The sequence below is a fragment of the Scylla paramamosain genome, chromosome 39 (genome assembly GCF_035594125.1).
Source record: "Scylla paramamosain isolate STU-SP2022 chromosome 39, ASM3559412v1, whole genome shotgun sequence".
In the NCBI taxonomy this organism is placed as follows: domain Eukaryota; kingdom Metazoa; phylum Arthropoda; class Malacostraca; order Decapoda; family Portunidae; genus Scylla; species Scylla paramamosain.
This window is the reverse complement of record NC_087189.1, coordinates 13,454,882-13,481,814: the sequence shown is the minus strand read 5'-3', so window position 1 is coordinate 13,481,814 and position 26,933 is coordinate 13,454,882. Positions and strand designations below refer to the sequence as shown.

The 26,933-nt window shown below is 41.0% G+C and overlaps 2 protein-coding genes across 8 annotated transcripts in view; both read right to left on the bottom strand.

Annotated features, from left to right (window-relative positions):
• Window positions 1–1,673: 1,673 nt before the first annotated feature.
• LOC135092240 (uncharacterized) lies at window positions 1,674–13,906 on the bottom strand. Of its 6 annotated transcripts, none has more exons than XM_063990611.1 (5): window positions 13,664–13,906; window positions 11,406–11,602; window positions 9,030–9,453; window positions 8,320–8,511; window positions 1,674–4,209 (listed from the first exon to the last, which is right to left on the bottom strand). In XM_063990611.1, exons 1-5 carry the CDS (start codon window positions 13,664–13,666, stop codon window positions 4,189–4,191), a joined length of 837 nt encoding a protein of 278 aa, XP_063846681.1. In that variant the 5' UTR covers window positions 13,667–13,906; the 3' UTR covers window positions 1,674–4,188. The 6 variants fall into 6 exon arrangements, with proteins under 6 accessions (XP_063846681.1, XP_063846680.1, XP_063846684.1 ...); XM_063990610.1 differs by lacking the exon at window positions 1,674–4,209 and adding an exon at window positions 6,772–7,764; XM_063990614.1 differs by lacking the exon at window positions 1,674–4,209 and adding an exon at window positions 6,772–7,764 and having other exon boundaries at window positions 8,320–8,415.
• Window positions 13,907–14,696: 790 nt separating this feature from the next.
• Window positions 14,697–26,933, bottom strand: part of LOC135092239 (spermine synthase-like) — a 15,450-nt gene continuing 3,213 nt past the window's right edge. For both annotated transcript variants that reach the window (XM_063990607.1, XM_063990608.1), the window contains exons 2-10: window positions 25,609–25,685; window positions 24,646–24,713; window positions 22,981–23,133; window positions 19,424–19,535; window positions 18,361–18,483; window positions 17,441–17,595; window positions 16,971–17,060; window positions 16,062–16,256; window positions 14,697–15,009 (exon numbers count right to left, since the gene is read on the bottom strand). In XM_063990607.1, the coding sequence (XP_063846677.1) occupies window positions 14,857–15,009; window positions 16,062–16,256; window positions 16,971–17,060; window positions 17,441–17,595; window positions 18,361–18,483; window positions 19,424–19,535; window positions 22,981–23,133; window positions 24,646–24,713; window positions 25,609–25,669 (1,110 nt within the window). In that variant the 5' untranslated portion in view covers window positions 25,670–25,685 and the 3' untranslated portion in view covers window positions 14,697–14,856. The remainder of the gene's footprint in view (window positions 15,010–16,061; window positions 16,257–16,970; window positions 17,061–17,440; window positions 17,596–18,360; window positions 18,484–19,423; window positions 19,536–22,980; window positions 23,134–24,645; window positions 24,714–25,608; window positions 25,686–26,933) is intronic.

Here is a 26,933-nt window from a genome sequence, read left to right as displayed (position 1 = left end):
CCCCTGAAGCCCGACAAGCACACTGTTACATCCAGCCCGGAGGAGAAGCTGGAAATCACTGCTAAGGAGAAAGTAAAAGACCCTTCTTGTGACTTTGAAGACATGTCACAAGTATGCAGTGTGGAAGGTGTGGAAGATCTGAAGCCAAAGTACCTAGCCGAGGATACCAAGGAGAATGTCAAGGAAGAACTGGCCTTTGCCTTGGATGAGGTGAAGGAGGAAGAGAAGGACTTCGTGCCTGCTGTACCTGTTCCCGTCAAGGCGCAAAGTGAACCCATGGAGGCCAGCTTTGCACCATCCAGTACAGGGAGTGTGCACAGTAACTGGACGGCTATCAGTGGCATCAGTCCCCTGCCATCAAGCGACCCAACACACCTACACCACTACCGACACCGACACCACCACTGCCACCATGGTCACCACCACCACCATGGCCATCACCACCACCACCACCATCACCACCATCACCGACATCCTGCTGGGAAAAGTCGTGATAAGGCAGCAGATCATGACGACATCCTGGTGACAAGCACGCCGATCCACCAGAAGCATGTTAGTAGGATGGTAAGTGTGTCGTCAGTCACCTCCAACCAGGACACATTTGCAAATCCAAGCAGGTTTGTTGTATCCTCGGAGCTCATGTCACCAGAGCCTTGTACTGATATAGAGGAGCCCAGTGAGGTGAAGAAAGATGATGACTTGCTCACAGCCTCATCCAGCAGTGATAAGGAGAACCAGGATCCTTGCCCTTCCCCAATGGCCCTGCCTGTGCTCCTGCAGAGTGCCTCATTGTGCAGCACAGCTGTGGGAAACACACAGCTGAAGAGATCTAGGTGCTGCTCAGATGAGGATGCAAGTGCTGGGGGAACTGAAGGTAGTGAGGAGCTTGATAGCAAGGAAGAAATGGAACATAACATTAAGAAAAGGAGCAAAGAGAAGACTGATGAGGAACAGCCACTGAATTCACCAATGGAGACAAGGAAGATGATGCAGAGGTCATTGTTTAGCACAAGGTTTACTGAAGGACGTCCTCTCACAAAGAAAGAAGCCAGAATTCTCTCCATAACTCCTGTAAACTTCTCGGAAAGCCTCATGGTGCTGGAGGATGTTCCCTCGGGCTGCCACTCCTCTACGTTCGACGAGTCTCTCTTCCGTGGCGTCAATGTTGACTGCAAATTTTCTGCCTCCATGTAGCAGACTCAACTGAATCCTGACCCAAAGGAAGCCAAAGGAAAAGAACAGTAGTGGAAAGATGTTGGTTCATTGTCTAATTTCTTTTCTTTAGGTATTTGTATAATTTAATTTTAGATGGAAACACTGTGTTGTCTAGAAGCTGCACAAGCTGGATATGCCTTTAGTACCTCATCTGTGCAGCATATTGCCTTTGAATACAGTCTAAGATGGATTTATGTACTGAAACAGGTCTTTTTTTTTTTTTTTTTTTTTTTTTTACACTTTTGTTTCCCATTTTTCCTTAGGAGAGGTTAGATTCATTAGGAGATATTGGAGTTAGGTTTGTTTCATTAAGAGAGTTTGTTTCCCTGTTTATTCTCTCCTTTTCTCAACTTTTACATTCTTATTGTTTTGCATTTTAAAGTGTTCATTTTTTAGGCACATTTTTACACTTAGAAGGTACTGGAGTTCAGAGTATTTCATGAGATTTTTACTCTCTCTCTCTCTCTCTCTCTCTCTCTCTCTCTCTCTCTCTCTCTCTCTCTCTCTCTCTCTCTCTCTCTCTCTCTCTCTCTCTCTCTCTCTCTCTCTCTCTCTCTCTCTCTCTCTCTCTCTCTCTCTCTCTCTCTCGCCTCCCCTTCCATTGTGCCTCTTCATCTTTTCCTTCCCACCTGTCCCTCCTCTCTTCATTACGCCACTCTTACTTCATGTGGTTCATATAATATTGAGTATCACTGGTGTCCATTAATTACTGAGTGATTTCCAGCATTCCTGTTGGTCAGTGTCACATGATTACCCCACTTTTCATGGAACATCAATAAATTCTACTTAATAATATTGGGCTTCATTTCATTCAGTGATGATAACTACGCCAAGCTACTCAAGGTTCACAGTTTAACTCTTTCCTGTGATATGCAACAATTCTCGACACTAAAAACAATGTGTGAAATCATTATGGGCATCTACAAGAAAGAAAAGGATTAGATGAATAAGTTTTGCAGTTTGTAGCCAATATAATGTTTGGAAGTGGCTGTAGAATAAGTAGAAATGTCTCAGAGTGGTTAGTGGTTAAGGAAAGATGTGTCAAATAGTAGTGAATAGGTTAAGGTATTTTCGGTATTGTCATTTGCATTTATATTGAAGAGAGAGTCGGCCCTGTGCACTCACTTGGCCTTTGTCACAGGGATCTTACCAACAGAATAAGTCAAGAATAGAATGTCAAGGAGTGTTAGTCTGTATAATACAAATATCTGACACAACACTGGTGACTCCTCAACATGTGGATGGCTTAAGTGCAATGAAATCCGAAGTTGTGTCACTCAATCGTGTGGATGCGGGTGAGTGGTTTTGTAATTCTTGTTGAGGTTTTCAAAAATAATTTCCTGACTACATTACAAGTATGATAATTTCTTGGTAAAGTTTTCCTTCAGAGGATCAGTGTCATCATTTGTTGCTGCCAGGAGCCATGATGAAGTCTTATATGTCAATCTTAGTGGATAATGACTAAATCACTTCAGATTACAAAGAAAGCATGTGCAAATGAGGCGTTGCATCATCAGCATAGATCACTGAAGGGAAACCATTGACCTCATGAGCATATAAGTTATTTCTTCCTTTCTTTTGACAGTTGTATTGGGCTAACACCTCATGATACTGAAGGACTTGGTTCTTGGTGATGGTGCACAATTACAGTGTGGCTGAGGAAGGTTTGTACACAGGGACATGCCTGGTGCACTGCAAGGTGGTGTCATCCTGTCACTGTGTGTGGAACATCCAGCCAGTTCATCATCAGCACATCCTCCACATCTTTCATTATTCACTGCAAGGTTGTGTGTTCAGTGTTTCTTTGTGTCCTTCACCTTTGTTCTTGAGATTATTTTTCACAGAAGTAATTTAGTGACAGGAAGGACAGGAAAGGTAGTGCTGCTGCCAGCATGGCATCCAGTAACTGTGAGGTGCAGTGGTATGTGCAGGGTGAGGGAGGAGGCTGCACCATGCTGGCTGGCTACACAAGCAGGGTGAGGTGAGTGGGCTGGAAAAGCTGCACAATTATAAAGTACATGTTGAATCCTTCTTGCCAGAATTCATTTAGTTGGACTGAATCTTCAGCATTTCTGTATATTCAAAATTATACTGCCATAATTTGCCTATTATTTTTTTAAAGATAGTCATCAGACATGTCCATAAAGGAAATGTATTTGCAGCAAATTTGCAACTTTTAATGTATGTGATTTAATGTTGATATATAAATTTAAGACTCTCTCTCTCTCTCTCTCTCTCTCTCTCTCTCTCTCTCTCTCTCTCTCTCTCTCTCTCTCTCTCTCAGCACCTTGCATGCGAAGTGTAATGCATGTACAGCAGTTGGTCAGGTTCCTCAAATGCCAGTTAGGTGATTTACCTTAAAGTAATAAATAAAAACTCAGTGGGTGCACTCCAGGTTCCTCCAACACCTTGTTATTGGACTATGTTATACTGCCATCTTGGTTTCCTTAGGCTTCCCTGAGAGTGTGGGATTTGTGTAGGTCAGTGATGATCATTTGCTGTGACTTGTGGTGATTTCCCTTTCATGCATGAATGGTTTGCACCTCAGAGTGTGTAACCAATCATGAGCTTGTGCTATAAATATTGTTAAATTTCCTTCTTTCTTTCTCTTCATTCCTTGGATATTTGTGTGACACTGAACTAGTCTGGCTTGAGCAAGTTGCCTGTGTGCAAGAAGCTGGCACCTCAGTGGGCCTTCTTTTCTTGCTTTTTGTTCCCCTTGACCAGTTCCTCTCTTACATAAAAAGAAAAAAAAATGTACTTGTAAAGAAAACCCAGATCTGTCAATGTGCTTGGATGGTGATTCCTTTCCTCTCAGCAGGACCGGGACAATGAAGTTCAGAAGCAGATAACTGGCAGCAACAGAAGTGCCACCAAGTGTTGACAGGCGGATGTGGGATCATCATGAGCTGCATCCACAACTACAGTATTGTTAGCCAGCCCATCTTGGTCATCTTGTGCTCCTCTTCAAGACTACCAGCAGATTATCTTGTGCTGAGGAGAGATGTGAAGTTCTTGTCACAGCACAGATGTAGCAACGCCCCTTTCTCAGCTCATATTTCCTTTTATTCACCATGTTATTCAAGCTCTCATCTCCACTTTTGTTACGTTATTCATGCTTTCATCTCCACTTCTGTCTTGTTCATGCTTTCATCTCTCACTACTGCATTCATGTCACCCATCATGATCACCTCTCTAACATCTTTGCATTCATACCTCCTCTCTCTCACCTCACTTCTCTTACATTCAGTGGTGCATTCACACTGTTTGCCAGGACAATTAGTAGAGAACCAGCAGTTCAAGGCACTATTGGGAAAACTAAGCTGTTACAAGAAATGCATGGCAGAAAACAGAAAACTGGTGAATTATTTTGATGGTATTGAAAGGTGTTAATTCTTAGGTAAAAAAAATAACCAACACACAGTTTTGCATGTTCATCACTCAGGCTTATACCAGGTTAGTTTTCCCAGTTGTACCTTCTCTTCAACCCCAAGCCTTCCCTCTCTGCACTTCATCAACTGCAGGAGAGTGAGGAAAAAGAACAAAGGAAATCAATTTAATGGGGAAAATGAGAAAATTGTAAGCTACATGACAAGTAATATTCCAACAGGTACAGTCACTCATAAAAGTTGGTGTAAGTTTGTCTAACAATGTGCCAACACACAGACCACACACACCAGAATTGTGACAATGTAGTTAAGTAAGAAAGGATTATGTTTGTCAATCACATGTTATAGTCATATTTTGTTACATATTCAATGTTGTATGATATGAAGAGAAGAACCCTTTCTGTATACAAGCTTTCATTAGGCAAGTAAGCAGTGACAGTGGAAGTACAGGTCAAGATGCAGTCAAATTGTTTCATAAATATGCTTTGTATCCTGTATTCACCAAATAGAAAGAGGTGGGGAATACACACACACACAAACTTTTCTGAGTGGCTGTACCTTTTGCCTGCATTTACATATTGTGCCAATTAATTTTGTCACTGCTGCTGTGTTTGGGAAAAATCTTACAAGTGAGATAACCTGACCAAGACAAGACACGCATGTATACATTCACAGGCATTAAGAACATAAGAAATAAGGGAAGCTGCAAGAAGCCACCAGGCTTACATGTGGCAGTCCCTGTATGAAATATACCTACCTAATTCCACCTATCATCTCCATCCATAAATCCATCTAATCTCTTAAAGCTCCCTAATGTCTTAGCACTAACAACTTGATTACGGAGTCCGTTCAGTTCATTTACCACTATACTCAAGAACCAATTTCTTCCTATATTTCTTAAACCTAAATTTTTCAAGCTTGAACGCTTTATTTCTCGTTCTGTCCTTGTTGCTGATCCAAAGAATTTTGCTTGTGTTCCCCTAGTTATAATCCTTGTACCACTCAAAGACTTCTATCAGGTTCCCATTTAACCTACATCTCTTGTACCATTCAAACTTCTATCAGGTTCCCTCTTAACCTACATCTCCTGTAAGTTTTAAGGTCTGTAAAGATGCAAGAGAACCTAAATCTAGCACTTGTCACTCTATAGACTCCCCACAAATGCACTAGTCTCTCTCTCTCTCTCTCTCTCTCTCTCTCTCTCTCTCTCTCCTGCCATCACTTTCACTTTCCTCTTAAGCATACTCAACACACTCCCTTCCAAGTACAACTTTACACTTGCTTCACTTCTCTCACTCCACCTCTCACTTATCCTATTCCACAAACTTTTCTTCATATTCCATCACAGCATCCAAATTTTTACATACCCTTGTATTCAGGAAACATTTTGAAATATCTTTATGAAATAAACTTGCTGAATAAACCTCCTCCATTTGGTTTTAGATTTCTACTTTATAAATTACAGAACAAGTTATAAATATTGGACCCCCTGTCTGAGGAGTCCAATAGCCAGGTCATCTTGAGAGTGAACCATTTTAGCCAAAAGTATCAGCCCCTGCCAGGACGTCACCACATTCCTCAGCTTTACACTGGTGACTCAGAGCCTCCTCTCTGCATGCCTTGGAGTGTGTTGGAGAGCAGTGACCTGCTGCGAGTATTTCCGCATCCTGGCATATTGTTGTGCAATAATATCTTGTGATAATTCATTCTGTTTGCTAATATTGCTAAAACAAAAAAGTATTCATCTAAGACTGTTGGGGCAGATCATGAGCCTCAAGGAAGCAGGTCACTCAGTGAGAGAAATAACTGAACAATGGCAGCAGCCAGGACGTCAAGCATTGGTCACAGCGGTTCAGGGAGGAAAGGAACCTTGATACGCCTCATCCTAAAAAACGGTCTGGTCACCCCCAGAAGACAAATAAGAGGACGTACTGTCTTAACGAGTGCAGTGGAGTCTGATATCAGGACCACTGGATGCTTTAAGACAATAACAGCCCTCTGGGGTGCCCAGACTTTTTTTTTACGTTGAGGCGTATCAAGGTTCCTTTCCTCCCTGAATCACTGTGACCAACGCTTGATGTCCTGGCTGCTGCCACTGTTCAGTTATTTCTCTCACTGAGTGACCTGCTTACTTGAGGCTCATGATCTGCACAACAGTCTTAGATGAATACTCTTTTGTTTTAGCAATATTAGCAAACAATGAATTATCACAAGATATTACTGCACAACAATATGCCAGGATGCGGAAATACTCGTGGCAGGTCACTGCTCTCCAACACACTCCAAAGCACGCTGAGGGAAGGCTCTGAGTCCATGGTGGGAAGCTGAGGGATGCAGTGATGTCCTGGTAGGGGGTGATACTTTTAGCTAAAATAGTTCACTCTCAAGATGACCTGGATTTTTTAACCATAAGTATTGCATCCCTCAGCCAGGAGGTCCAATACTTATGACTAGCACTGTATACTCAAATTTTCTTTTACAATCATGTGAATACAAACGACAACAGTGCAGAAATATGTCAAGCAATCTCCTACTACCCATTTCAGACCCCATAAGGTGTTGTTTTCACAAATATCTTCTAGACAAACAGTTAAATGAATATGACACTTTGGCACAGCTTGTTTGATGATGTCCTCTGATTTATGACACTGGTACATTGCAAATGTTTTATTGAGGAGTTTACTCTTGGAGTCTGAAAGCAAAGCTAGCAAGAGCCAAGTAGACATTCACACGGGTAAATTTTTATGTGACGTAGTCACGACGGATAAAGGAGATGGAAGATAGAAGGAAGACAGGAGTGGAGGGAGAGGTGGTGGAGTGATACACATCAATCCACCATAAAGTCTCCCCGTGTGAAAGTCTACTTGGCTCTTGCCAGCTTTGCCTTTAAGCATCAACAAGGAGATGGTGTCAAACAAGCTGTGCCAAATGTTATATTGATCCAACAGTCTGTCTAGAAGATATTTGCAAATAGCACCGCCTCATGAGGTGTGAGATGGATAGTAGGTGAACAGCTTGGCATGGAAGCCCAAAATTTTCCTGCCTAGACAGGAATTTGAATCTGCATCTCAGCTGTGCACTAAGAACACCAGCTGCTGCACCACATAGTTGACTACATATCACACACGTCCTAGTAAATATATAGCTGTGGTAAGACGATCTGAAAAAAAAAAAAAAAAAAGAAAGAAAGAAAGAAAGAAAGATACATAATCTCCTTTAGACTAAATTTAAATTCTCAAGTCCCAAGGCCTCTAGGGAATGAGTGAGGACCAATTCTTACTGAATGCATCTTACACAGGTCAGCTGCACAATATATATATAAAACATAAGGTACAGTAGTTCCCACATGATGAACAATATGACACCTGCTGCCTGATCACGTCACCTTGGTAACGCTGATATGTGTGGCTTGACGTATGCTGATATGTTGATCTATTTCCCAGGTCATAATATATGGCACCCATCCCTAGTGTGCAGGGCTGCCAATTGTTGCCACTATAATCATCAAATGTGTCAGAATGTAGACATATTTTTTAAAGATCGTTTTGGGAGCAACTGTACATCAATAACAATAAAAAAAAAAAAAGCATCGTAAAAGGCACATCAAGAACAGCTAGAAAATATCACATACAGTATCGGCCAAATAACTCTTCAAAAAGCCACATTTCCTGAGCACCGGCAGCCAGAAGGGAAAGAAGCAGAGCATGGCGCACACCTTCTCCCGAGCAGCCTCCCCGCCCTCAGCCAGCTCCTCCTGCAGCCCCTTCTTGACCAGTGGGAACAGCGAGGATCTTCGAAGGTCCCCCTGGTCCTGGTGGGTAGCCAGGGGGAGGGTCAAGAGGTAAGCAAGGTGGGACAGCATGCTTGGAAAACTCTGGTATAGCTCTCCCTCCACTTCCTCTGTCACCTGGAACACATCACCACCCATGAGGATTCCTTTCCATCTACTGTTTGTCACTCAAAACTCACTTCATAAGAACATAAAAAAATAAGGGAAGCTGCAGGAAGCCATCAGGCCTACACATGTCAGTCCCTGCATGAAACATACAGGGACCTATTTCCACCTGTCATCCCCATCCATAAATTTGTCAAGTCTTTTAAATGACTCAGCACAAATGACTCAGCACTGACAACCTGATTACTGAGTCCATTCTATTCATCCACAACTCTATTTGAGAACCAATTCCTTCCTATCTCTTTCTTGAATCTAGGTTTTTCAAGCCTGTACTCATTATTTCTTGTTCTATCCTGATTACTGATCCTGAGAATTTTGCTTACATCCCCCTTGTTATAACCCCTGTACCACTTAAGAGACTTCTATCTTCCTTTTCCCACATTCCTTCATCCATTTAAAGCATATGTAAGTGGAATATTTCTACAAATTATATGCAATGCACTATACAATAAAGCCATAAATCAACACACCTGTGCCAGGTAATCCCTGCAGGCAACAACAGCAGAAAATGAGAAATGCGTCTTCCAGAGCACATTTCCCAGGAGTTCAAGGCAGCGAGTGAACAGTTCGCCAGTGTGTCCTGAAGCCTCCACCAGCGGGGAGTCTGCCCACAGGTTCACCTTGCACTCATCTGGAGCCCCAGCTTTGCTGTGCTCCCTTCCTGGAGGGTCGGCACAAAGCAGCCTGCCATGTGGCTTGAAGTGAGATATGCTGAGCCTCTCATCTTGCCACCAGGGGTTCTGGCTCTCAACATCCACATACAGCTCCAGCACACGCAGCGCCTCTCGCTCCAAGGCAGGGCAGTGGCGGAGGTACAGGACAGAGGTGATGTCACAATGGAGAAGCTTCTTGCTGACCAACGCTGCCTCCAGTTCACCCCAAACACTGCTGTCACTGCAATATTTAGACACCATTTTATTCCTTTGACCTCAAATAATAAATTCATATCAGCAAATTCTTTATTTCTTAGGAGTTATGAATATCAGAGAATAATCAGGATTAAGTTCATTATTCCTTTGAGCAAAAGTGTTTGGATTCTGTAAAGAGAGAATCTCCCAAGAACACAGTAAACACTACTAAACAACAAAGAATTACTCAGACTTCTCAAACCTCAACTGATTATCCCTGAAATTGTGAAAGACCACTCAATATGACAGTACACACACACACACACACACACACACACACACACACACAGTGAATGACATCCAAGGATGCAGAGTGAAGCAGTGCACCATGAGCACAAAAGGTCCTATTCAGAACTATAAATGTATCTCAGTGAAGGTAAAGTAGTATACATTTCAGTGGGCATTTTTTTTATTAGATTTTTGTTGCCCTTGGCCAGTATCCTTCCTACATAAAAAAAAAAAAAAATACATAAATGTAAAGAAGATAAAAAAAAAGCTTATCTTCCTTGATGCATCTTTTCACTTTGGTTTATCTGAAGCACATAAACTTTTGATAAATTTATCTTAAAATCATTGGTTATTTTCTCCTAATTATCTATGTTGAGATGTTTTGTTTGATTCCTTCTTCAATCACAAGCAAAAACATAACTACACACATACATATACCAAGGCTGTCTCTCCCAGAAAGGTGGGTAGCCAAGACAAGGCACACAACTTTCACACTCACACTCACTTACACACACTCTCAGGCCCTTGGTCCCTGACAGGGAAGAAAAAGTACTCCTTCCCTTACTGTACAGGGATCAGGACAGTTTGGTGTGGAACAAGGCTCTTTCATTACAAGTACTCTCCCCTCCCACGCTGGACTGTCCCACACCTGTGTGAGACCATTGTTGTGTGGCGCCTAACTCGAGGGTTGTGGGGCTGCAACATTCCTCACACTCTTAAGAGTAATTAAAAAAGAATAAAAAATTTCAGTCAATTGCCATTAAAACAATTTGCATAAAAGTCCCAGTTTATGACCTGTTATTAATAGTTTTGCAAAATGTTTCAATCAGTGACCACAGACGCTCAATTATTTTCATGTAATGTTTCAAAGAAAGCCATTTGGCCAGGAGTAAGAACTATACAACTTCCTTCACTAAACCAAGATTGACTCTGGAGTGTCTATTATATTTGATGACTGTACCCAGGAACTCCCATCCCTGGGGCAACTGCCACAGAGGTCTGCAAAGATTACTGTCTTTACATGTTATGCTCTAATCATCTCATTCTCTTCTCATGCCTTTCTCTCTCATCCTCCACCACCCTATCTTCCCACCTCACTTCAGGTCATCCTCAAGACTGGCTCACGCATCACTGCCCACCTGTCTCTGCCACCCACAGCTGCTACAAAAGGCAGGAATATAATTACAAGTGGTGTGTGAGGTCATTTTATGCTTACTGGATCCTCTTCCTCACTGTCTTCATTTTCACTAAGCAAAGAGTAAATCACATCGTGCTTTTATCAGAAGTTCTTATTGCATGTACTACTGTGAAAAGTCTAATAGGGTATAAGCCTGGGTGATGAAAATGCAAAAGTGTGTGTGTGTGTGTGTGTGTGTGTGTGTGTGTGTGTGTGTGTGTGTGTGTGTGTGTGTGTGTGTGTGTGTGTGTGTGTGTGTGTGTGTGTGTGTGTGTGTGTGTGTGTGTGTGTGTGTGTGTGTGTGTGTGTGTGTGTGTGTGTGTGTGTGTGTGTGTGTGTGTGTGTGTGTGTGTGAATCTTTATACCTGAAGGTTAACATTTTTCTATACTGCCAAAATACTTCATCGATTCAGTTTTTTCATGCATTTCTTGAACCAGGTTAGAGTTTTCCCAATAACAAACAAGCCACTGCACTGCCTGAACACCCAAGACTGCACATCACACATCAACATCACCAACAGACACACACTGACTCAGGCAAGGAGTGCAGAAGGTCAGCACAGGAGAGGCTGCATGTGGGCAGTGAGAGGCACAGGTGAGGGAGGATGTCTTCAAGCTGGTCCTGAGACACACTCCTCCCACCCACCACTGCCTCTTCCCCCCTCACCACCTGCACCAGAGTGTTCAGCAGGTGTGGGAGGGCAATGTGACTCCTCCAAATATCGATATCCTGGAAAGAAAGTAATAAATATAAAAAAAAAAAAAAAAAACACCCTAAAAGGTACACTCACACCAAGCTTACCTGACTCAAGCTTATCTGATTTCTCCATGCTTTAATCTGGAAGCAAACAATAAAAATTACATTACATTACATAGCCCAAGGCGGTCTCCACTAAAAAATGGGCTAGCCAAGACAAGGCACACAACTTTCACATTCGCACTCACTCGCACATTCTCTTTCAGCCCCTTGCCCTCCGACAGAGAAGAGAAAGCACTCCTGCCCTCACTGTACAGGGATAAAGGGAAGAGAAAGCACTCCTGCCCTCACTGTACAGGGATTAGGGGAAGAGAAAGCACTCCTGTCCTCACTGTACAGGGATTAGGGGAAAAGAAAGCACTCCTGCCCTCACTGTACAGGGATCAAGGGAAGAGAAAGCACTCCTGCCCTCACTGTACGAGGATCAAGGGAAGAGAAAGCACTCCTGCCCTCACTGTACAGGGATTAGGGGAAGAGAAAGCACTCCTGCCCTCACTGTACGGCGATCAAGGGAAGAGAAAGCACTCCTGCCCTCGCTGTACAGGGATCAGACACACAACTTGGACAGTTTGGTCAGGAACAAGGCTCCTCCACAGCAAGCACTCTCCCCTCCCACACCACAATGAAGAATACCACAAAAAGTACATTCACACTAAAAAATTCAACTAGTAACACCTCAAGTAATCAATGTGCTCACTTAGTCTACTATATTTAACAAGTACCTTAGTTTAATCTGTCATATATGATGAGATTCTAAAACATTATATTATTAACACTACAGGACATATGTGTTTGTTCCTCAACTGCTCCCCAGCCTGCTCCTTACACCTCCTGAGTCCCTTGTGGCATCCACACGTGCCTCTCAGATCATGATGGAATAAAGCAAGCTTCCTTAACCTATAAATTCCTCACTACTTCACTCATTCACTCACTCACTCACTCACTCACTCACACACACACACACACACACACACACACACACACACACACACACACACACACACACACACACACACACACACACACACACACACACACACACACACACACACACACACACACACAATGCCAAATCAAAGTCTTTCATTATCAAGTGCCACCTTGCCTGAATTGAAAAAGAAATCCAGATGTAAAACAGAAAAAATAAGTAAATAAATAAAATATATAAAAAATCAGTACTAATAGTGCATGTCCACCTCTAATGACTAGTGTGGGTGGAGGAGGCATCCTTTTGGTTCTTCTTTGGGGACTGGCACCTCAGTGGGCTTTTTTTTTTATATAAAGTTTGTTGCCCTTAGTCAGTGTCCTTACTTAAAAAAATACCCTTACAACATTAAATGGCCATTTTCATCAACAACCATAATGCATTTAGCACACTTTTTACACAGGTCTCTTAGAAATATTTTTGACACCTGAAGGAAATAAAATAAATCTCTTATTTTTTTCCTGTATCCATGCAAACATTCCTTGAGGGGTCTGGAAGTAACCTCTGCCTCCTCACCCCTGACTGTCCCCCAACTGTTTATTTCTGGGCAAAGTGTGATGGTTTTCCAAATCTTGATCTACACAATGAAGGAACCTGCAGTGAAATAGATTAACCACACTAATCCAGACTTAACCTAACCAATTCCTCAGGTGAAGACGTTAATGTTACTTCGATATTATCCACAGCAGTAGCAGACTTACAGAAGCACCACTGCAGCATGCGTCCGGTAAATGACTGCGGGTTTTAAGTAAATAACCTTACCCTGTTAATTTCGAGAGTTACTATTTATTTATTTATTCTTTTTTTGTGATCCATACAATGAAGGGATTAGCAATAAGATGAATGAAGTAAATTAATATAAACCTAACCTAGACCTCGTATTGAATCGCTAATGTTATTTCAATATCAGAAAAAGTCACATTTTGCCCAGAAATAGTCTCGAAATTACGCTATTGTTATTTCCACAGTAGCCAACAGCAGCAAGCACCTCTATAAATAACAGCAAGTAGGTCAACAAACACCAGTAAGAGAGGGCAGCAGACACTCACCATGCAAGACACCCCGGTAGTCACTCGCCAGTCACTCTTCAACCTCCTGTAGCTGCCCTTCTTTCTGACACGCTCTATATTGTGTGCCGGCGGCTTCCTCACATCTTCTCCTGCCTCTGTTACATGTGTGTCATTCCTTACAGGCCCGCGGGATGAAGTGTGGAGCTCTGAAGTGGACTGGCGTGCACGTATTTGTCAACAACACTCACACCTCTCCGCCTTTTCCGCTAGCTGTCTTTTCAACGGCTCCCCCTAATTATTTTTCTTGCTATCTTTCCTCTTTACTTTTCCCCGATTTTTGCTACTATTTACTATTTTCTTTTTTTTTTCTTGTTTTCCAAAAATTGTGTGTTTACTTTTGTTTCTGCTATTCTGCCATTAGTGTTCAATAATAGACCTCCAAAATTAACCAAAGAAAATCTGTAATGTTTCATGAACCAAATGGCTCAAGGCTCGCTCGATTTTGTTATATTCTAATATACTAAGGTTTAATAATGTGATTTACCTAATTACTTAATCATATCATATTATCTTTTTTTTCAGTTCACTTTCTTTGTTGACCTTTTATCTCAAAAAAAGAGAAAAGATCATTGAAAAGATCCGGTAGTTTGTTTTGACTTACATTAAGCTAAATAAGGTTGTCAGAAGAGTACTATTAACTTCCTGACTTTTTTTTTTTTTGGAGATCAGTGTAAATATCAAGAATGACCTGTGGCGGTGGTGGTGGTGGTGATGAGAGTTGTGAAAGTTTTATAAAATCCCAAGATCTAAATATTTTGGTTAACTTGAGATCATGGTGAAAAATATAATAACTGTCGAGTGGAGGTGGTAATGGTGATGGCTGTTAGAAGTTATAAAATTAGTCTATTTTTTTCTTTCATTTTGAGATTATAGTGTAAAATATATTGTGTCCAGTGGTGGTGGTGGTGGTGGTGATACATATGGTAACAGATACAATATGTTTCCTTCAAAGGTAGTTGTCTCACACTGTCCCAGCACAACACCAGCACTTGATGGGTAATGACACCAACACTGAATCAAGAAATAAAATTTAATGAGCCATAAACTTCACATTCACACTGAAACAGTAACTTCCACATCTCAGAGACTGGCAACAAGCATGTGTGTGTGTGTGTGTGTGTGTGTGTGTGTGTGTGTGTGTGTGTGTGTGTGTGTGTGTGTGTGTGTGTGTCTCAGGATGGCTGGCGAGTGACCTGATAGAAGCACCACTTTTCCATGAAGCTTGGGACGTGACAGCTGGTGCGGGTGAAGCTGACAGGTGGCTCCAGCTTGGCCATCTGCTCCTCAAACATCTTGAGGGCGCTGCTGCACTGTATCCCAGTAGCCTGTGTTAAGCAGATGTTTGCATTAGGCACAGTCATCCAACATTGGCTGTATTCAGAAATGCTTTGCTCTCTCACCACGACTATTTTCAAAGGCCACAGAGATAATGAGCTAGGTTCTCAAGAGTGTTTCTCCTGTTAGTAATGTAGAAATCTTGTCAACCTCTCACTAGAACCATAAAATCATCCTTAAAAGCTGTTGTAACTTCAACTAGAGCCAGGATCTCGAGAGTGTTTCTCCTACTAATAATGCAATCTTGTCAATCTCTCCCTAATGCCATAAAATTATTCTTAAAAACCAGTGTAACTTCAACTAGAGCCAGGTTCTCTAGAGCGTTTCTTCTATTAATAATGTAGAAATCTTGTAATCCCTCACTAAAACTGTAAAAACATCCTTGAAAACCAGTGTGACTTCACCTAGAGCCTTTTGAAAGAAGTGGTGTGGCCAGAAGAGTTTCAAAATATGGTCAATTACACGGCTACTCTTTCCTTCATACATCATCAAAGTCATTCTAATTTTCCTGCATCATTACCACCCAGTCCTTATCTGTCATGTTTTTTTTATTTTATTATTATTATTTAATGGTGAATGTTGCTATGGATGGAGGAACAGATGTAATGCTTAGAATGAAGAAGAAATTAAGGAGCTTTTATTTGTAGATTGTTTGGAGTGAAAGCAAAGAGAATGTTATATGAGTGAATGGTGACACTAACTGCATGAAATCTTAATGGGCAGAATAAATTAATCAAATATTTGTCCTGATCCTCATTTAATCTTCCTTAGACTTTTCTATCTTTTGTATACTTAAGACCTGAAGCTGTAGTCTCATTTACCTCTGTGTAAATCATGAAACTTCCACTGCACACACACACACATGTATGCCAAAAGAATGCAGTGACAAAGTTGGTTGTGTAAGGAGCATTCACAGCCACAGAGATAAATATGATGAATTAACTTTAAAAGATGGGACATTATGAGCTTGACTGAATCCAGCAAAAAACACTATTAGGTAACACACACACACACACACACACCAGGATCACTACATACTTACATGCGTCATGTACTTCCCCGTTGCTGGCTTGATCAGTTTGGTCCCTGAACCAATGACTGTGCGCATGAAGTCCCACAGCTCCCCACGTGGTGTTGGGGAGATAGGCACGTCAGTCAAGTCTGCAAACACGTAGTCAAAGAGGCGGCCTTCCTTGATGTAGTCTTGCATGTAAGCAATTGCATCACCAACAATGATCTGCAGAACCAATGATAATGTTAAGTGTGACAAAGCACACTTGTGCTTTGTTAAGCACAGGATAATGTTAAGTGTGAGGTCCTAATGACCTCACACTATGGATGATCTGGCCACACTACCTCACTACACCGCACATCACCGATCACCACTGAACTTCCAACACAATTCTATCAGGCACAACTTTATACTGTAGAGGGCTTCATTAACCATCTTTGTGAGTGTCAGTAGAAATGTACTATTATAATCAAGTGTGGTGGTGGACAGTACTTGTTATGAAGAAGCCTTGTTCCAGACTAAATTGTCCAAGCTGTGTGGCCAATCCCCATACAGTGGTGCAGAAAAATGTAAATGTGAAAGTTGTGTGCCTTGTCTTGGCTACCCACCTTTCTGCAGGAGACAGCCTTGGTGTATGTATGTATGTGAGTATGTATTAAAATCTCACTGAATTTGCATCCATTTTGCACTCTGCCACAAAGAGCATGACCCACATGGAAGCCAGGCATAGATTACCCTCAGAAAGCATTACAAAATTCAGTCAGAATGCAAGAAAGGAAACTTACAGGAACAAGTAATAATAAGTTCATTTGTCTTAATGGATTTACACAGTGGGCCTTTTTTTATTGGATTTTTGGGCCCTTGACCGATATCCCTCCTACATGAAAAAATAAAAAATAAAATAAATAAATAACAAAAATATAAGCTTGAAGTACACACCTTGTAATTGGCACCATCGTAGTTGTCCATGCAGTCACCACACGCTGACCGCAGGTGTTTGCGACAACTTCTCATCACAGTATCATCAATCTGTTGGTAAATGAAGAACAATGTACAGTCACCACCTGTCATATATACAAAAATCTCCAAACAGCTCATCCACTCTCTCTCCATTGTGTACAAGAGCTTATCAATATTCTCACCTTGTCATCTCCTCCCTACAGACATTAGGTCCACCCCATTCTCTCTCTCTCTCTCTCTCTCTCTCTCTCTCTCTCTCTCTCTCTCTCTCTCTCTCTCTCTCTCTCTCTCTCTCTCTCTCTCACACACACTCCACTACTCTTCCACGTAACTTTTCCTAACACCTATCATTACAATTCTCCACATCTACCTCAGAATTAGCATCCTCACACCAATATATGGCCAGAAAATACACAGAGTACACCAGAGAAAAGGTGCCCACAACTTACGTCAATCATTGTGACAAACTTTGGCTTTTCCTTGAGTAATTCCCACAGCAGTGCTCCGTCACCCCCACCCAGAATGAGGACTTCCTTCCCCTCATAGGACTCGACTCCCTTCGACATCAGGCCATGGGTGTAGGCAGTGTCACTCTCGGCAAGATCTGAAAAGTTTTGTCATTTTAATTTTTCAGTAAAAACATCACAGTCCAACTAACTAGAGAAGGCCAATCTGACTTAACTTGAAATCTGACAGGGGTGAACCAAGCACTGCCTTTATATCCTTAAATATGTTATCCCCCAGAGTGTTTGGTGAGCCTCCCTGCAGCATGCTTGATACAATTGTCTTTTATTGTTCCCCCCATGATAAGAAGACTCTCTCTCTCTCTCTCTCTCTCTCTCTCTCTCTCTCTCTCTCTCTCTCTCTCTCTCTCTCTCTCTCTCTCTCTCTCTCTCTCTGCTTTGCTTTAAATAATCTACTCCTCTATCATTCTGTATTCTGTAGTATTCCAAACCCCTGCCAGATTTGCTAAACCACACACTTCATAATGGGAGAGTTTATGACTTACAACACTAACTAAACCAGTAAAAGTTTTTTTTTTCTTTAGCAGAGACAATAGTATACTCTAAACTACCAGCACTTATTTATCTACCAACACCTGTAAGTTAAGCTTCCATAATCAGTCCTAACATGATAAAAGGCAGAGACAATAATAATATATAAACTACCTCCACTTATTTACCTACCAATACCACTAACTCAAGCTCCCACAGTCAGTACTAACTGGAAGAAGCAAAGAAAATAACATCAATAACATTCTATAAACTATCTTCACTTATTTACCTACCAATACCAGTAACTCAAGCTCCCATAGTCGGTCTTAACATGGAAGACTCAAGACTCACAATAACATGAGGCAGTCACTCACTCTGCAGATCGTCAAGGACCAGCATGTTGCCAAAACTCTTGGTGTGGTAGATCTGCACCTTCTGGAACTCTGTCTTCTCCTCAAACACCAACTTGTCCACATCATACTCCAAGATTCTGTCATCTGCAAAAGGGAGACAAAAGTTGGGAAGTGTTAGCCGTCACTGGGAATGCTATTGGTGTTATTATCAGTCTTGTGGGAGATTTTGGGTCAACTTGGCCAGCTGTACTCTTGTCATTATTAGTCTTACAATGCAGGTTTCAGGATTGCACTGGTAAACTATACTCTCATTATTATCAATCTTACAAGGCAGGTTTTTCGGGGCAACACTGGTTAATTGTATTCTCATCATTACCATTCTTAAGAGGCAGATTTCAGGCTATCATTGGTAACCTGTACTCTCATTATTAGCAATCTTACAAGGCAGGTTTGACGTCAACATTGGTCACTGTACTTTCACAAATCACAGAAACCTTAAATTAGGCAAGGAGTATTTTCATTGCTTGGATTAGTTTTTTTACAATTTTGCAAACTGTAGCAGCATTGGAGGAACTGCAGACAATGTAATGCTTGCACAGTAGTAGTAGTAGTAGTAGTAGTAGTAGTAGTAGTAATGATGGTGGTGATAGTAGTAGTAGCAGTAATGGTGATGGTAGTAGTAGTAGTAGTAGTAGTAGTAGTAGTAGTAGTAGTAGTAGTAGTAGTAGTAGTAGTAGTAGTAATAGTAGTAGTAGTAGTAGCAGCAGTAGTTTATTAACCACAACTTTACAATAAAAACCACAATATATAAAATTCAGAAAGCGAACACAAAAAAAAAAGCAGTCCACACTGTCAACTGAAATATGAACACCTGATTTCAGATAACTAACATAAACACTAATGCCTAAACAAATCTGAACTCTAACATGAAAACTCCGAAGCAAACCATAACTACACAAACAAACAACAAGCACACCTTTCCAAAACATTAAAAGAACACAAAAACACACAAACAAATTTCCGAACATAAAACGGGCCACAAAAAGCACACCCTTGCACACCAGCACACTCCCTACTTGCATACCTGACGTGGTGAAGTAAGGGTTGATGGGAGGTGTTCTCTTGATGGCCGGCAGCACCTTGGTCACACTGCAGTCAAATTTCTCACGGAGCTGTTTCTCAATACGCCTTCCGTCCTGCAGGAGTCAAGGGAGGTTTTAAAAGTTACTCCAATGCACGATGAGGTTTATAAAATTCTACAATGTTTTTCTTGTTTTACTCTTATTTATTTTTTCTCAGTATGCCTTCTGTCCTGCATAAGTGGAGGGAGGTTTTGAAAAATTACTCTGATGCATATGAGGTTTATAACACTATTTCTTGCACTGTCTTGTTTATTTTGACAGCATGACTCAAACTACAAAGCATGGGAGAAGGACATAAGAGGGAGATTTTACAATAGATCAAGGTGCTAAGATCAAGTAAAATATTACAAGGACAGTGAATGCAGTGTCAAGAAAGATATCACTGGCATTGAGACATGGGAGTAGAAGAGACTGAATGTATTAGAGGTGAGGTGTCTAAGGACCTAACTTAACTTGCTAGGCTGGTCAGGGCAGATCCGTCCTCACCCCCTACAATGATGTGTGGGAATGTTGGTGCATTGTGGGTGTAAGCATCTAGTCTAGGCTACTCCCTTTGTGGGTAATGCCAACCTGGTATATGAACAATAAACAATGCACATGACTTTTTTCTTCTTTGTATTAGAGGGGCACTGGCCAAGGAAAAAAAAAAGGCTCACTGAGTTACGTCCTAAAAGAAATGTCAAAAGTGTCATCCAAAACTGGAGGACAAATTGACTCAGCTGGATGGTGGAAAGTTAAAACCCAACACCACCTCCTTGGCATACCAGTCGTGACAGCCAGATCTGCCTCACAACACAGCAGCACAAGAGGGCAGAGCAATGCCTACCATCAGTGTTTTGAGTCACTTGAACCTCTACAAGGAAATGAACTCATGGCTCAGAGGACAAGCATTTCACTGATGGGACATTAATTCTAAGATTGCGACAGGAAGATCAGAGAAAGTGAATGCCAAACATTTGTGTCATCCGAGCACTTCTGAATTGTTCCCTCCAAGATGACCTGACTTGGGAACACTTCTGACAAACACTCCTTTCAGGCCTCCACAGCCTTATCTACATATCCCGCATACCTGAGGAATTTAGATATGCATGTGTGACGAGCCTGGAACATTTCTTTAATACATGAGACATCTTGCCTCCACTGGGCATAACTACTCCCTCAAGTCACTGTGGTGAAAGAGAAGCTGCTGCTGGACACAGGGAAGGTCAACAGTCTGCCAGGCTGTCACTGTTGACACAACAGCGAAAGCAAAATCAACTACAACATACTGGCAACAGCTTCCTAGATCTGAGTGTGCTTTAAAGGCGACAATCTAAAACCAGCCATTCATGTACAAACAGTTGATAAAAGAACTTAAAAGAGTAAAAATACGTCAAGATGGAGGCGAGGCAGACAAACTTTTGGAACTACGTAGCAGTAGGAACAAAAGACTGTAGTACCAACTGGAGGATGGTGAGAGCTGCAGCAGAAATAAACAGAAAGCATATCTTTCATGTACCTTTCCAGTTTCCTCTGCTCTGTAAGCTACACACAGAGGAGTACAAGGCACAAAAAATAGGGAATAAAAATATACAAATAAGGCCAACACAACACAACAAAGTAAAACTATGATAACAAAAAGCTTATCATCTCTACAAAACTTTAAGGGTAGGTGCAGTTTTACATTAATAAGATACTAGTGCATCAAACAAATCCTGGAACATGCAAGATGACTGGCACTTACAGTCTGCAGATGTGGAGGCAAAGAGAGGAAGAGGAGCAGATTAGTACATCCATAAACACACTACTAAAATACATTACATACTAGACAATGCATACACTTGTGATAACCAGCATAACAACATAGAGGCTGCTGTAGAAATTCTCCAGTGAAGAACACAGTATTGCTACACTTAGTTCAGAAATTCCTAGGTAATGTCAGTGTCTACAGTTCAGTGCCTACAGCTCAGTGTCTACAGCTCTATCTCTGATCACAGCCAGTATTCTGAGACCAGTGGCTACCTATCCTAAGTAGCTCAAGTGAGGCTCTGATAAGTAGGACTCCAGTAGTTTTATAAGTACACCTTAGTAAGTAGAGAGTAAGAAAACATGAACACAGATTGATAGCATGCTCTTCCTACCCAGCAGTTATTCAACATCCATTAGAAAGTTCTCTCATTCGTTTTCAAGTCTGGAAGAGAAATAGTGAAACTGAAACATGAGCGTTAAACATGTTGGGATTCAAAATTCTAATGTTACAAGGAATTTAAGGAGGGTTTTCGATGTTTGTTTATGTGTAATAACCCTTTCACTGATAAACAAGATTTCCCCTTCAATCATTACACTTATTACTTACTTTTTTTTTGCTAAGCTCTCATAAATATTTCTGTAACATAAAAAAGATGCAATTAATGTACAGTTTTCTCTCTTTTCCCTCCTGCGTCTCCAAGCAAGGACTATCATAGCAATAAAAACATTCACTGTATGAGATATGTATGTATATATGAATCTATCAACCAGAATGTCAAACGCATTATTGGCATTCAAGATTCAAATGTACAAGGAATTTAAGGAAGGTTTTTAATGTTTGTTTTCAAGTGTGTTAATTGTATGAGATATGTATGTATATATTATCTTCTATTACTGTGTTCTTGAGAGCTCACAATGCAAATTTCATGAATATTGTTATGTGACAGAGTATTTGTTATTATCATCATTATTTTTAACAGAAACAAAACTAAGGTGGATTTGGATATGCATTCTTTTGTCTTTGAATATTGATTTCTGCTATAATGAGAGAAACAGGAACTAATATGTAAAAGCTAAGTTCTCCCCAAATTTTAATGCATGCAACAGTAAAGAAAGAGTTATCACAATCAAGTCAATTCCTTCTCCAAACCAGCAATACCTCCAACAATGTGAAAAGACCAAACATTTATTCTCTCTGTGTTACAACTAAGTCAAACACCTTGCAAGTCTTGTGGGCAATGGTGCAGTTCTTCATGTGCAAAGAACTGATACCAGAACACTCCCAAGAAACAAGAAGTGTGTGGAGCAAGAAACTAATAACACCAATGTAACGTTAATGAAAAAATACACCCAGGAAATTGAGAAAGAAGTGTATGCAGCAACATGTAGAAGGATGATAAGACTCTGAAACACAGAGAGACACAAGAAGCAGAGATAAGATAATCAGAAGCAGAAGAAACAAAGGGACACAGAAACAGATAAACACACACACAAACACACACACATCATTCAGAATCTTGTATTCATTGACGAGAAACAGACACAAGAAACCAAGACAAGAGAAGCAGAGGGAAGAGAAAGACACAAGAGAAACAGAGAAACACATGCCACAATCACACACACACACACACACACACACACACACACTCACATCGTTCAGAATCCTGTATTCGTTGACGAGAAACAGACACAAGAAACAGAGACAAGAGAAGCAGAAAGAAGAGAAACAGACGCAAAACAGAGAAACACATGCTCACAATCACACACTCACATCGTTCAGAATCTTGTGTTTATTGACGTTCTCAGTGTAGTATTCCACAGTGGCAGAGACGAGTCCATTGTTGTACATCTTGATGGACACTGTCATGGAGTCTGAGCTGTACAGGGCAAAGTGGTTCCCTCCTGCCACCTCACACATCGACATCTGTAAATGACTGACTGGCTTAAGGTGGGTAAATATAAGAAATAATGCCTCTTTCATCAACTTTTCTTATTTATTGCTAGTATAAAGACCTCATGTGCTCAATTAAGCCCTTCACTGTCATATACAACAATTCACAGCACTAAAAGCAATGTATGAAATATTTATAAGTGCCAGGAAAAAAGGAAGGGATGAAGAATAGATTTTGCAATTTCTAGCTAGTATAATGTTTTAGGATGATCAACAGATAATGAGTGAGGAAGTGAGGTAAAGAAAAGCAAGACATAAAACCAATGCAAAGTTTCACACATGGGCAACTGAGGGAGTGAATGACTGAATTAAGGTGACAAGCCAACTAGGTAAAGACATCTGAGGAGAGAAATGATAAACAGATATGAGTGAGGAAGTGAGGGAAAGAAAAGAAAAACTTGAAACCAATGCAAAGTTTCACACATGGACATCTGAGGGAGTGAATGACTGAATTAAGGGGACAAGCCAACTGGGTAAAGACATCTGAGGAGAGAAATGATAAACAGATATGAGTGAGGAAGTGAGGGAAAGAAAAGAAAGACTTGAAACTAATGCAAAATCAATAATTCACTTCAGTATCACACAATATCCTACAATGAGCCTATCTGAGTTTAGTCACTTGTAATAGCAATGGTGGCAGCACAGTGCATCATAATTCCTTTACCTTTTCAAACTCACTCACTACACACAGAGTACAATATTCTCTCTTTTCCCTCTCTCCCTCCCTACAGGTGATATTAAAAATAGTACAAAAAAGTCTACCTGGTCAGTGTTCCTTACAAGCTTTGGCCTAGACACCAAGAGGGTAAGGTAAGATAGGAGGGAATATTTAGAACGGTTTCCAGCTTCACCCTTCCCTTGGTTTGCCCTTGAAGGAAGACCCCAGCCTGTTACTGAGACAAATACAAAGTGTGCAGGTGAAATGATTATGAACCTAGTGTGAGCAATAATGATGTTAGCACATCCTCTATACATACCTCTTTATATATGTAGCTTGGTTAAGTGTGCAGGTGTTACAAGGGATAAGTTTGCAGGTATGTTACAAGACAGAAGTGTAAATGTATGTTACAAAGTAAAGTGTGCAGATAAACACTTGGGGCTCATAGCAGAATGCAATTTCATGACCCACAACACACACACACACACACACACACACACACACACACACACACACACACACACACACACACACACACACACACTTTTTTTTACCTTCAAGGGTACACCGAATAATTCTGTAACAACACACGCCTCACTCATGAAAGGTGGCAACAAAACTGAAAGTGAATGTTGATAAGGCAAAACAATATATTAATTCACTACCCTATGCCACTTACACCATCATTGACTTACTCTTGATAAATAAGCAACAACATAATGCAGGGGATATGAGACAAGACTGGTAAACTCTAGAACTCCTTGCCTGCTTTCGTATTTCCTCCTCTTACATAATTAAAGACAACACTACAACAAGTGTTACCATACCTCCGTGAGGGGACCGGTGAAAGGTTCAAGGATGGGCAGGAAATCTTGAATCAGTGTTTTCCTCTCCACTGCAAATAATAAGAGGGAAATAAGTAAGAACAACATTGCCTTATCAACCAAGCATTCTCCTCTGCCTCATCATTCCCAGGGTGATACAAACAAAATTCTGGGGTCAGTAACCAGGATAAGACAAGAAGTAATGAGTTCAAGCTTGAAAAAATTTAGATTTAAAACAGAAATAGGAAGGAACTGGTTCTCAAAATAGGGTGATAGATAAATGGAATGGGCTCGATAATCAGGTTGTTAGTACTGAGTCATTAAGGAAGTTTAAAAGATTAGACATATTTATGAATAGGGATGATAGGTGGAAATTAGTAGGCATATTTCATACAGGGACTGCCACGTGTAGGCCTGATGGCTTCCTGCACCAACCGTTATTTTCTTATGTGCTTATCACCAGCTTATTCCTGACAAAAAGGCTCCAAACTTGAGAAACATTCATGAGGAGACCACTAACAAAGACAGCACCCACTCAGACAATCATCATTCCTACAATTCTGAACAGGTATCACCAACAGTTAACTAGGTGGTCTGGTGAAAATACAAAACACTACATGGCTCCTTATTCATCTGAGTTTTCTCGCTTGGAAGGCTTTTCTTTGCATTAAGTTTCCCCTGTCTCAGTGTTCTCTGCTGGGTCACACTGCTGTCTAAACTTCAGGAACCAAGATCAAGCTATTACAAAACAAAACTTCAGATTCAAGTCTTAATTGTTTATATCAGAAGGCCTTTTTCTTATTCTTTTCTGCTCTTTTTGTTACCCTTGGCCAGTGCCCTTCTTGCATAGAAATATGTACATAAACTAAAGACTGACTGTGAGCATAATCTACCTTCTCCGACTACCAACACAACAGTGGCAGCTCGTCAGCAAGAAAGCTTCATGTACAACTTCACCACACTCACCTGGGTTTGAAATTTTGGCAGGATTGACCCTGAAGTCAACAGGAACAGAGTGGCCAGCCATGGTGTGTGCAGTGGTGCTGAAAACCAAACAAAACCACTATTAAATGCCTCACATAATGATCTATTCATACAATAAATTGACAAAAGCAAAATTCTCAGGACCAGTAATCAGGATAGAACAAAAACTAACAGATTCAAGCTTGAAAAATTTAGCTTCAAGAAAGAGATAGGAAAGGATTCTCAAATAGAGTGGTGGATGAATGGAATGGACTCAAGTAATCAGATTGTCAGTGCTGAGTCATTAGGGAGCTTTAAAAGAAGATTAGACAAATGGGAATTATAGGTGAAATAGGTAGGCACATTTCATAAAGGGACTGCCATGTGTAGGCCTGATGGCTTCCTGAATCAATCTTTATGTTCTTATGTTTTTTATAATCTCAAAAATACAACAGATGACTAAGAGTATGTTCCTTATGCTTCAGACACCTTGGAAAACAGTAGTAAACACCATTTCAGGATGTGCACACACTGAAATGTCTGAAGCATTCCCTCTCAATGTTTAGTGTGAGAAAGAGACAGGTGGACATATGGACGCAGAAAGAGAGAGAGAGAGAGAGAGAGAGAGAGAGAGAGAGAGAGAGAGAGAGAGAGAGAGAGAGAGAGAGAGAGAGAGAGAGAGAGAGAGAGAGAGAGAGAGAGAGAGAGAGAGAGAGAGAGAGAGAGAGAGAGAGAGAGAGAGAGAGAGAGAGAGAGAGAGAGAGAGAGAGAGAGAGAGAGAGAGAGAGAGAGATACCATCCCTCTATGCCCAGCAGTTTACACTCATAACCAATAATACTCAAGTGAAAATCCAACACACTCTTCATTACCTGACACTGGTATTGGAAAACTTCAGAATATTTTGAGGTTTCTGGAGTTTATCAATGAGCATTTCGGTAGAGTCACTGTGATAGGGAGGGAAGGAGAGAGAGGGAAGGGGAGAAAAAGAAGGAGGGAGAAACATATTGGAGAAGTGTACCAATCAATCACTCAATCGTTCATTCCTATCTCTGGTAAACTCTGGAACTCCCTGCCTGCTTCTGTACTTCCACCTTCCTATGACTAGAATTCCTTCAAGAGGGAGGTTTCAAGACACTTATCCTTCAATTTTTGACAGCTGCTTCGGACCCTATTCAGGGACAAGCATCTCAGTGGGCTTTTTTTTTTTTATTGGATTTTTGTTGCCCTTGGCCGGTGTCCCTCCTACATATAAAAAAAAATAAAATAAATAAATAAATAGCAGTGAATGTAAGCCTTGACAGGGAAGCACAGACTTAATGGCAAAGTA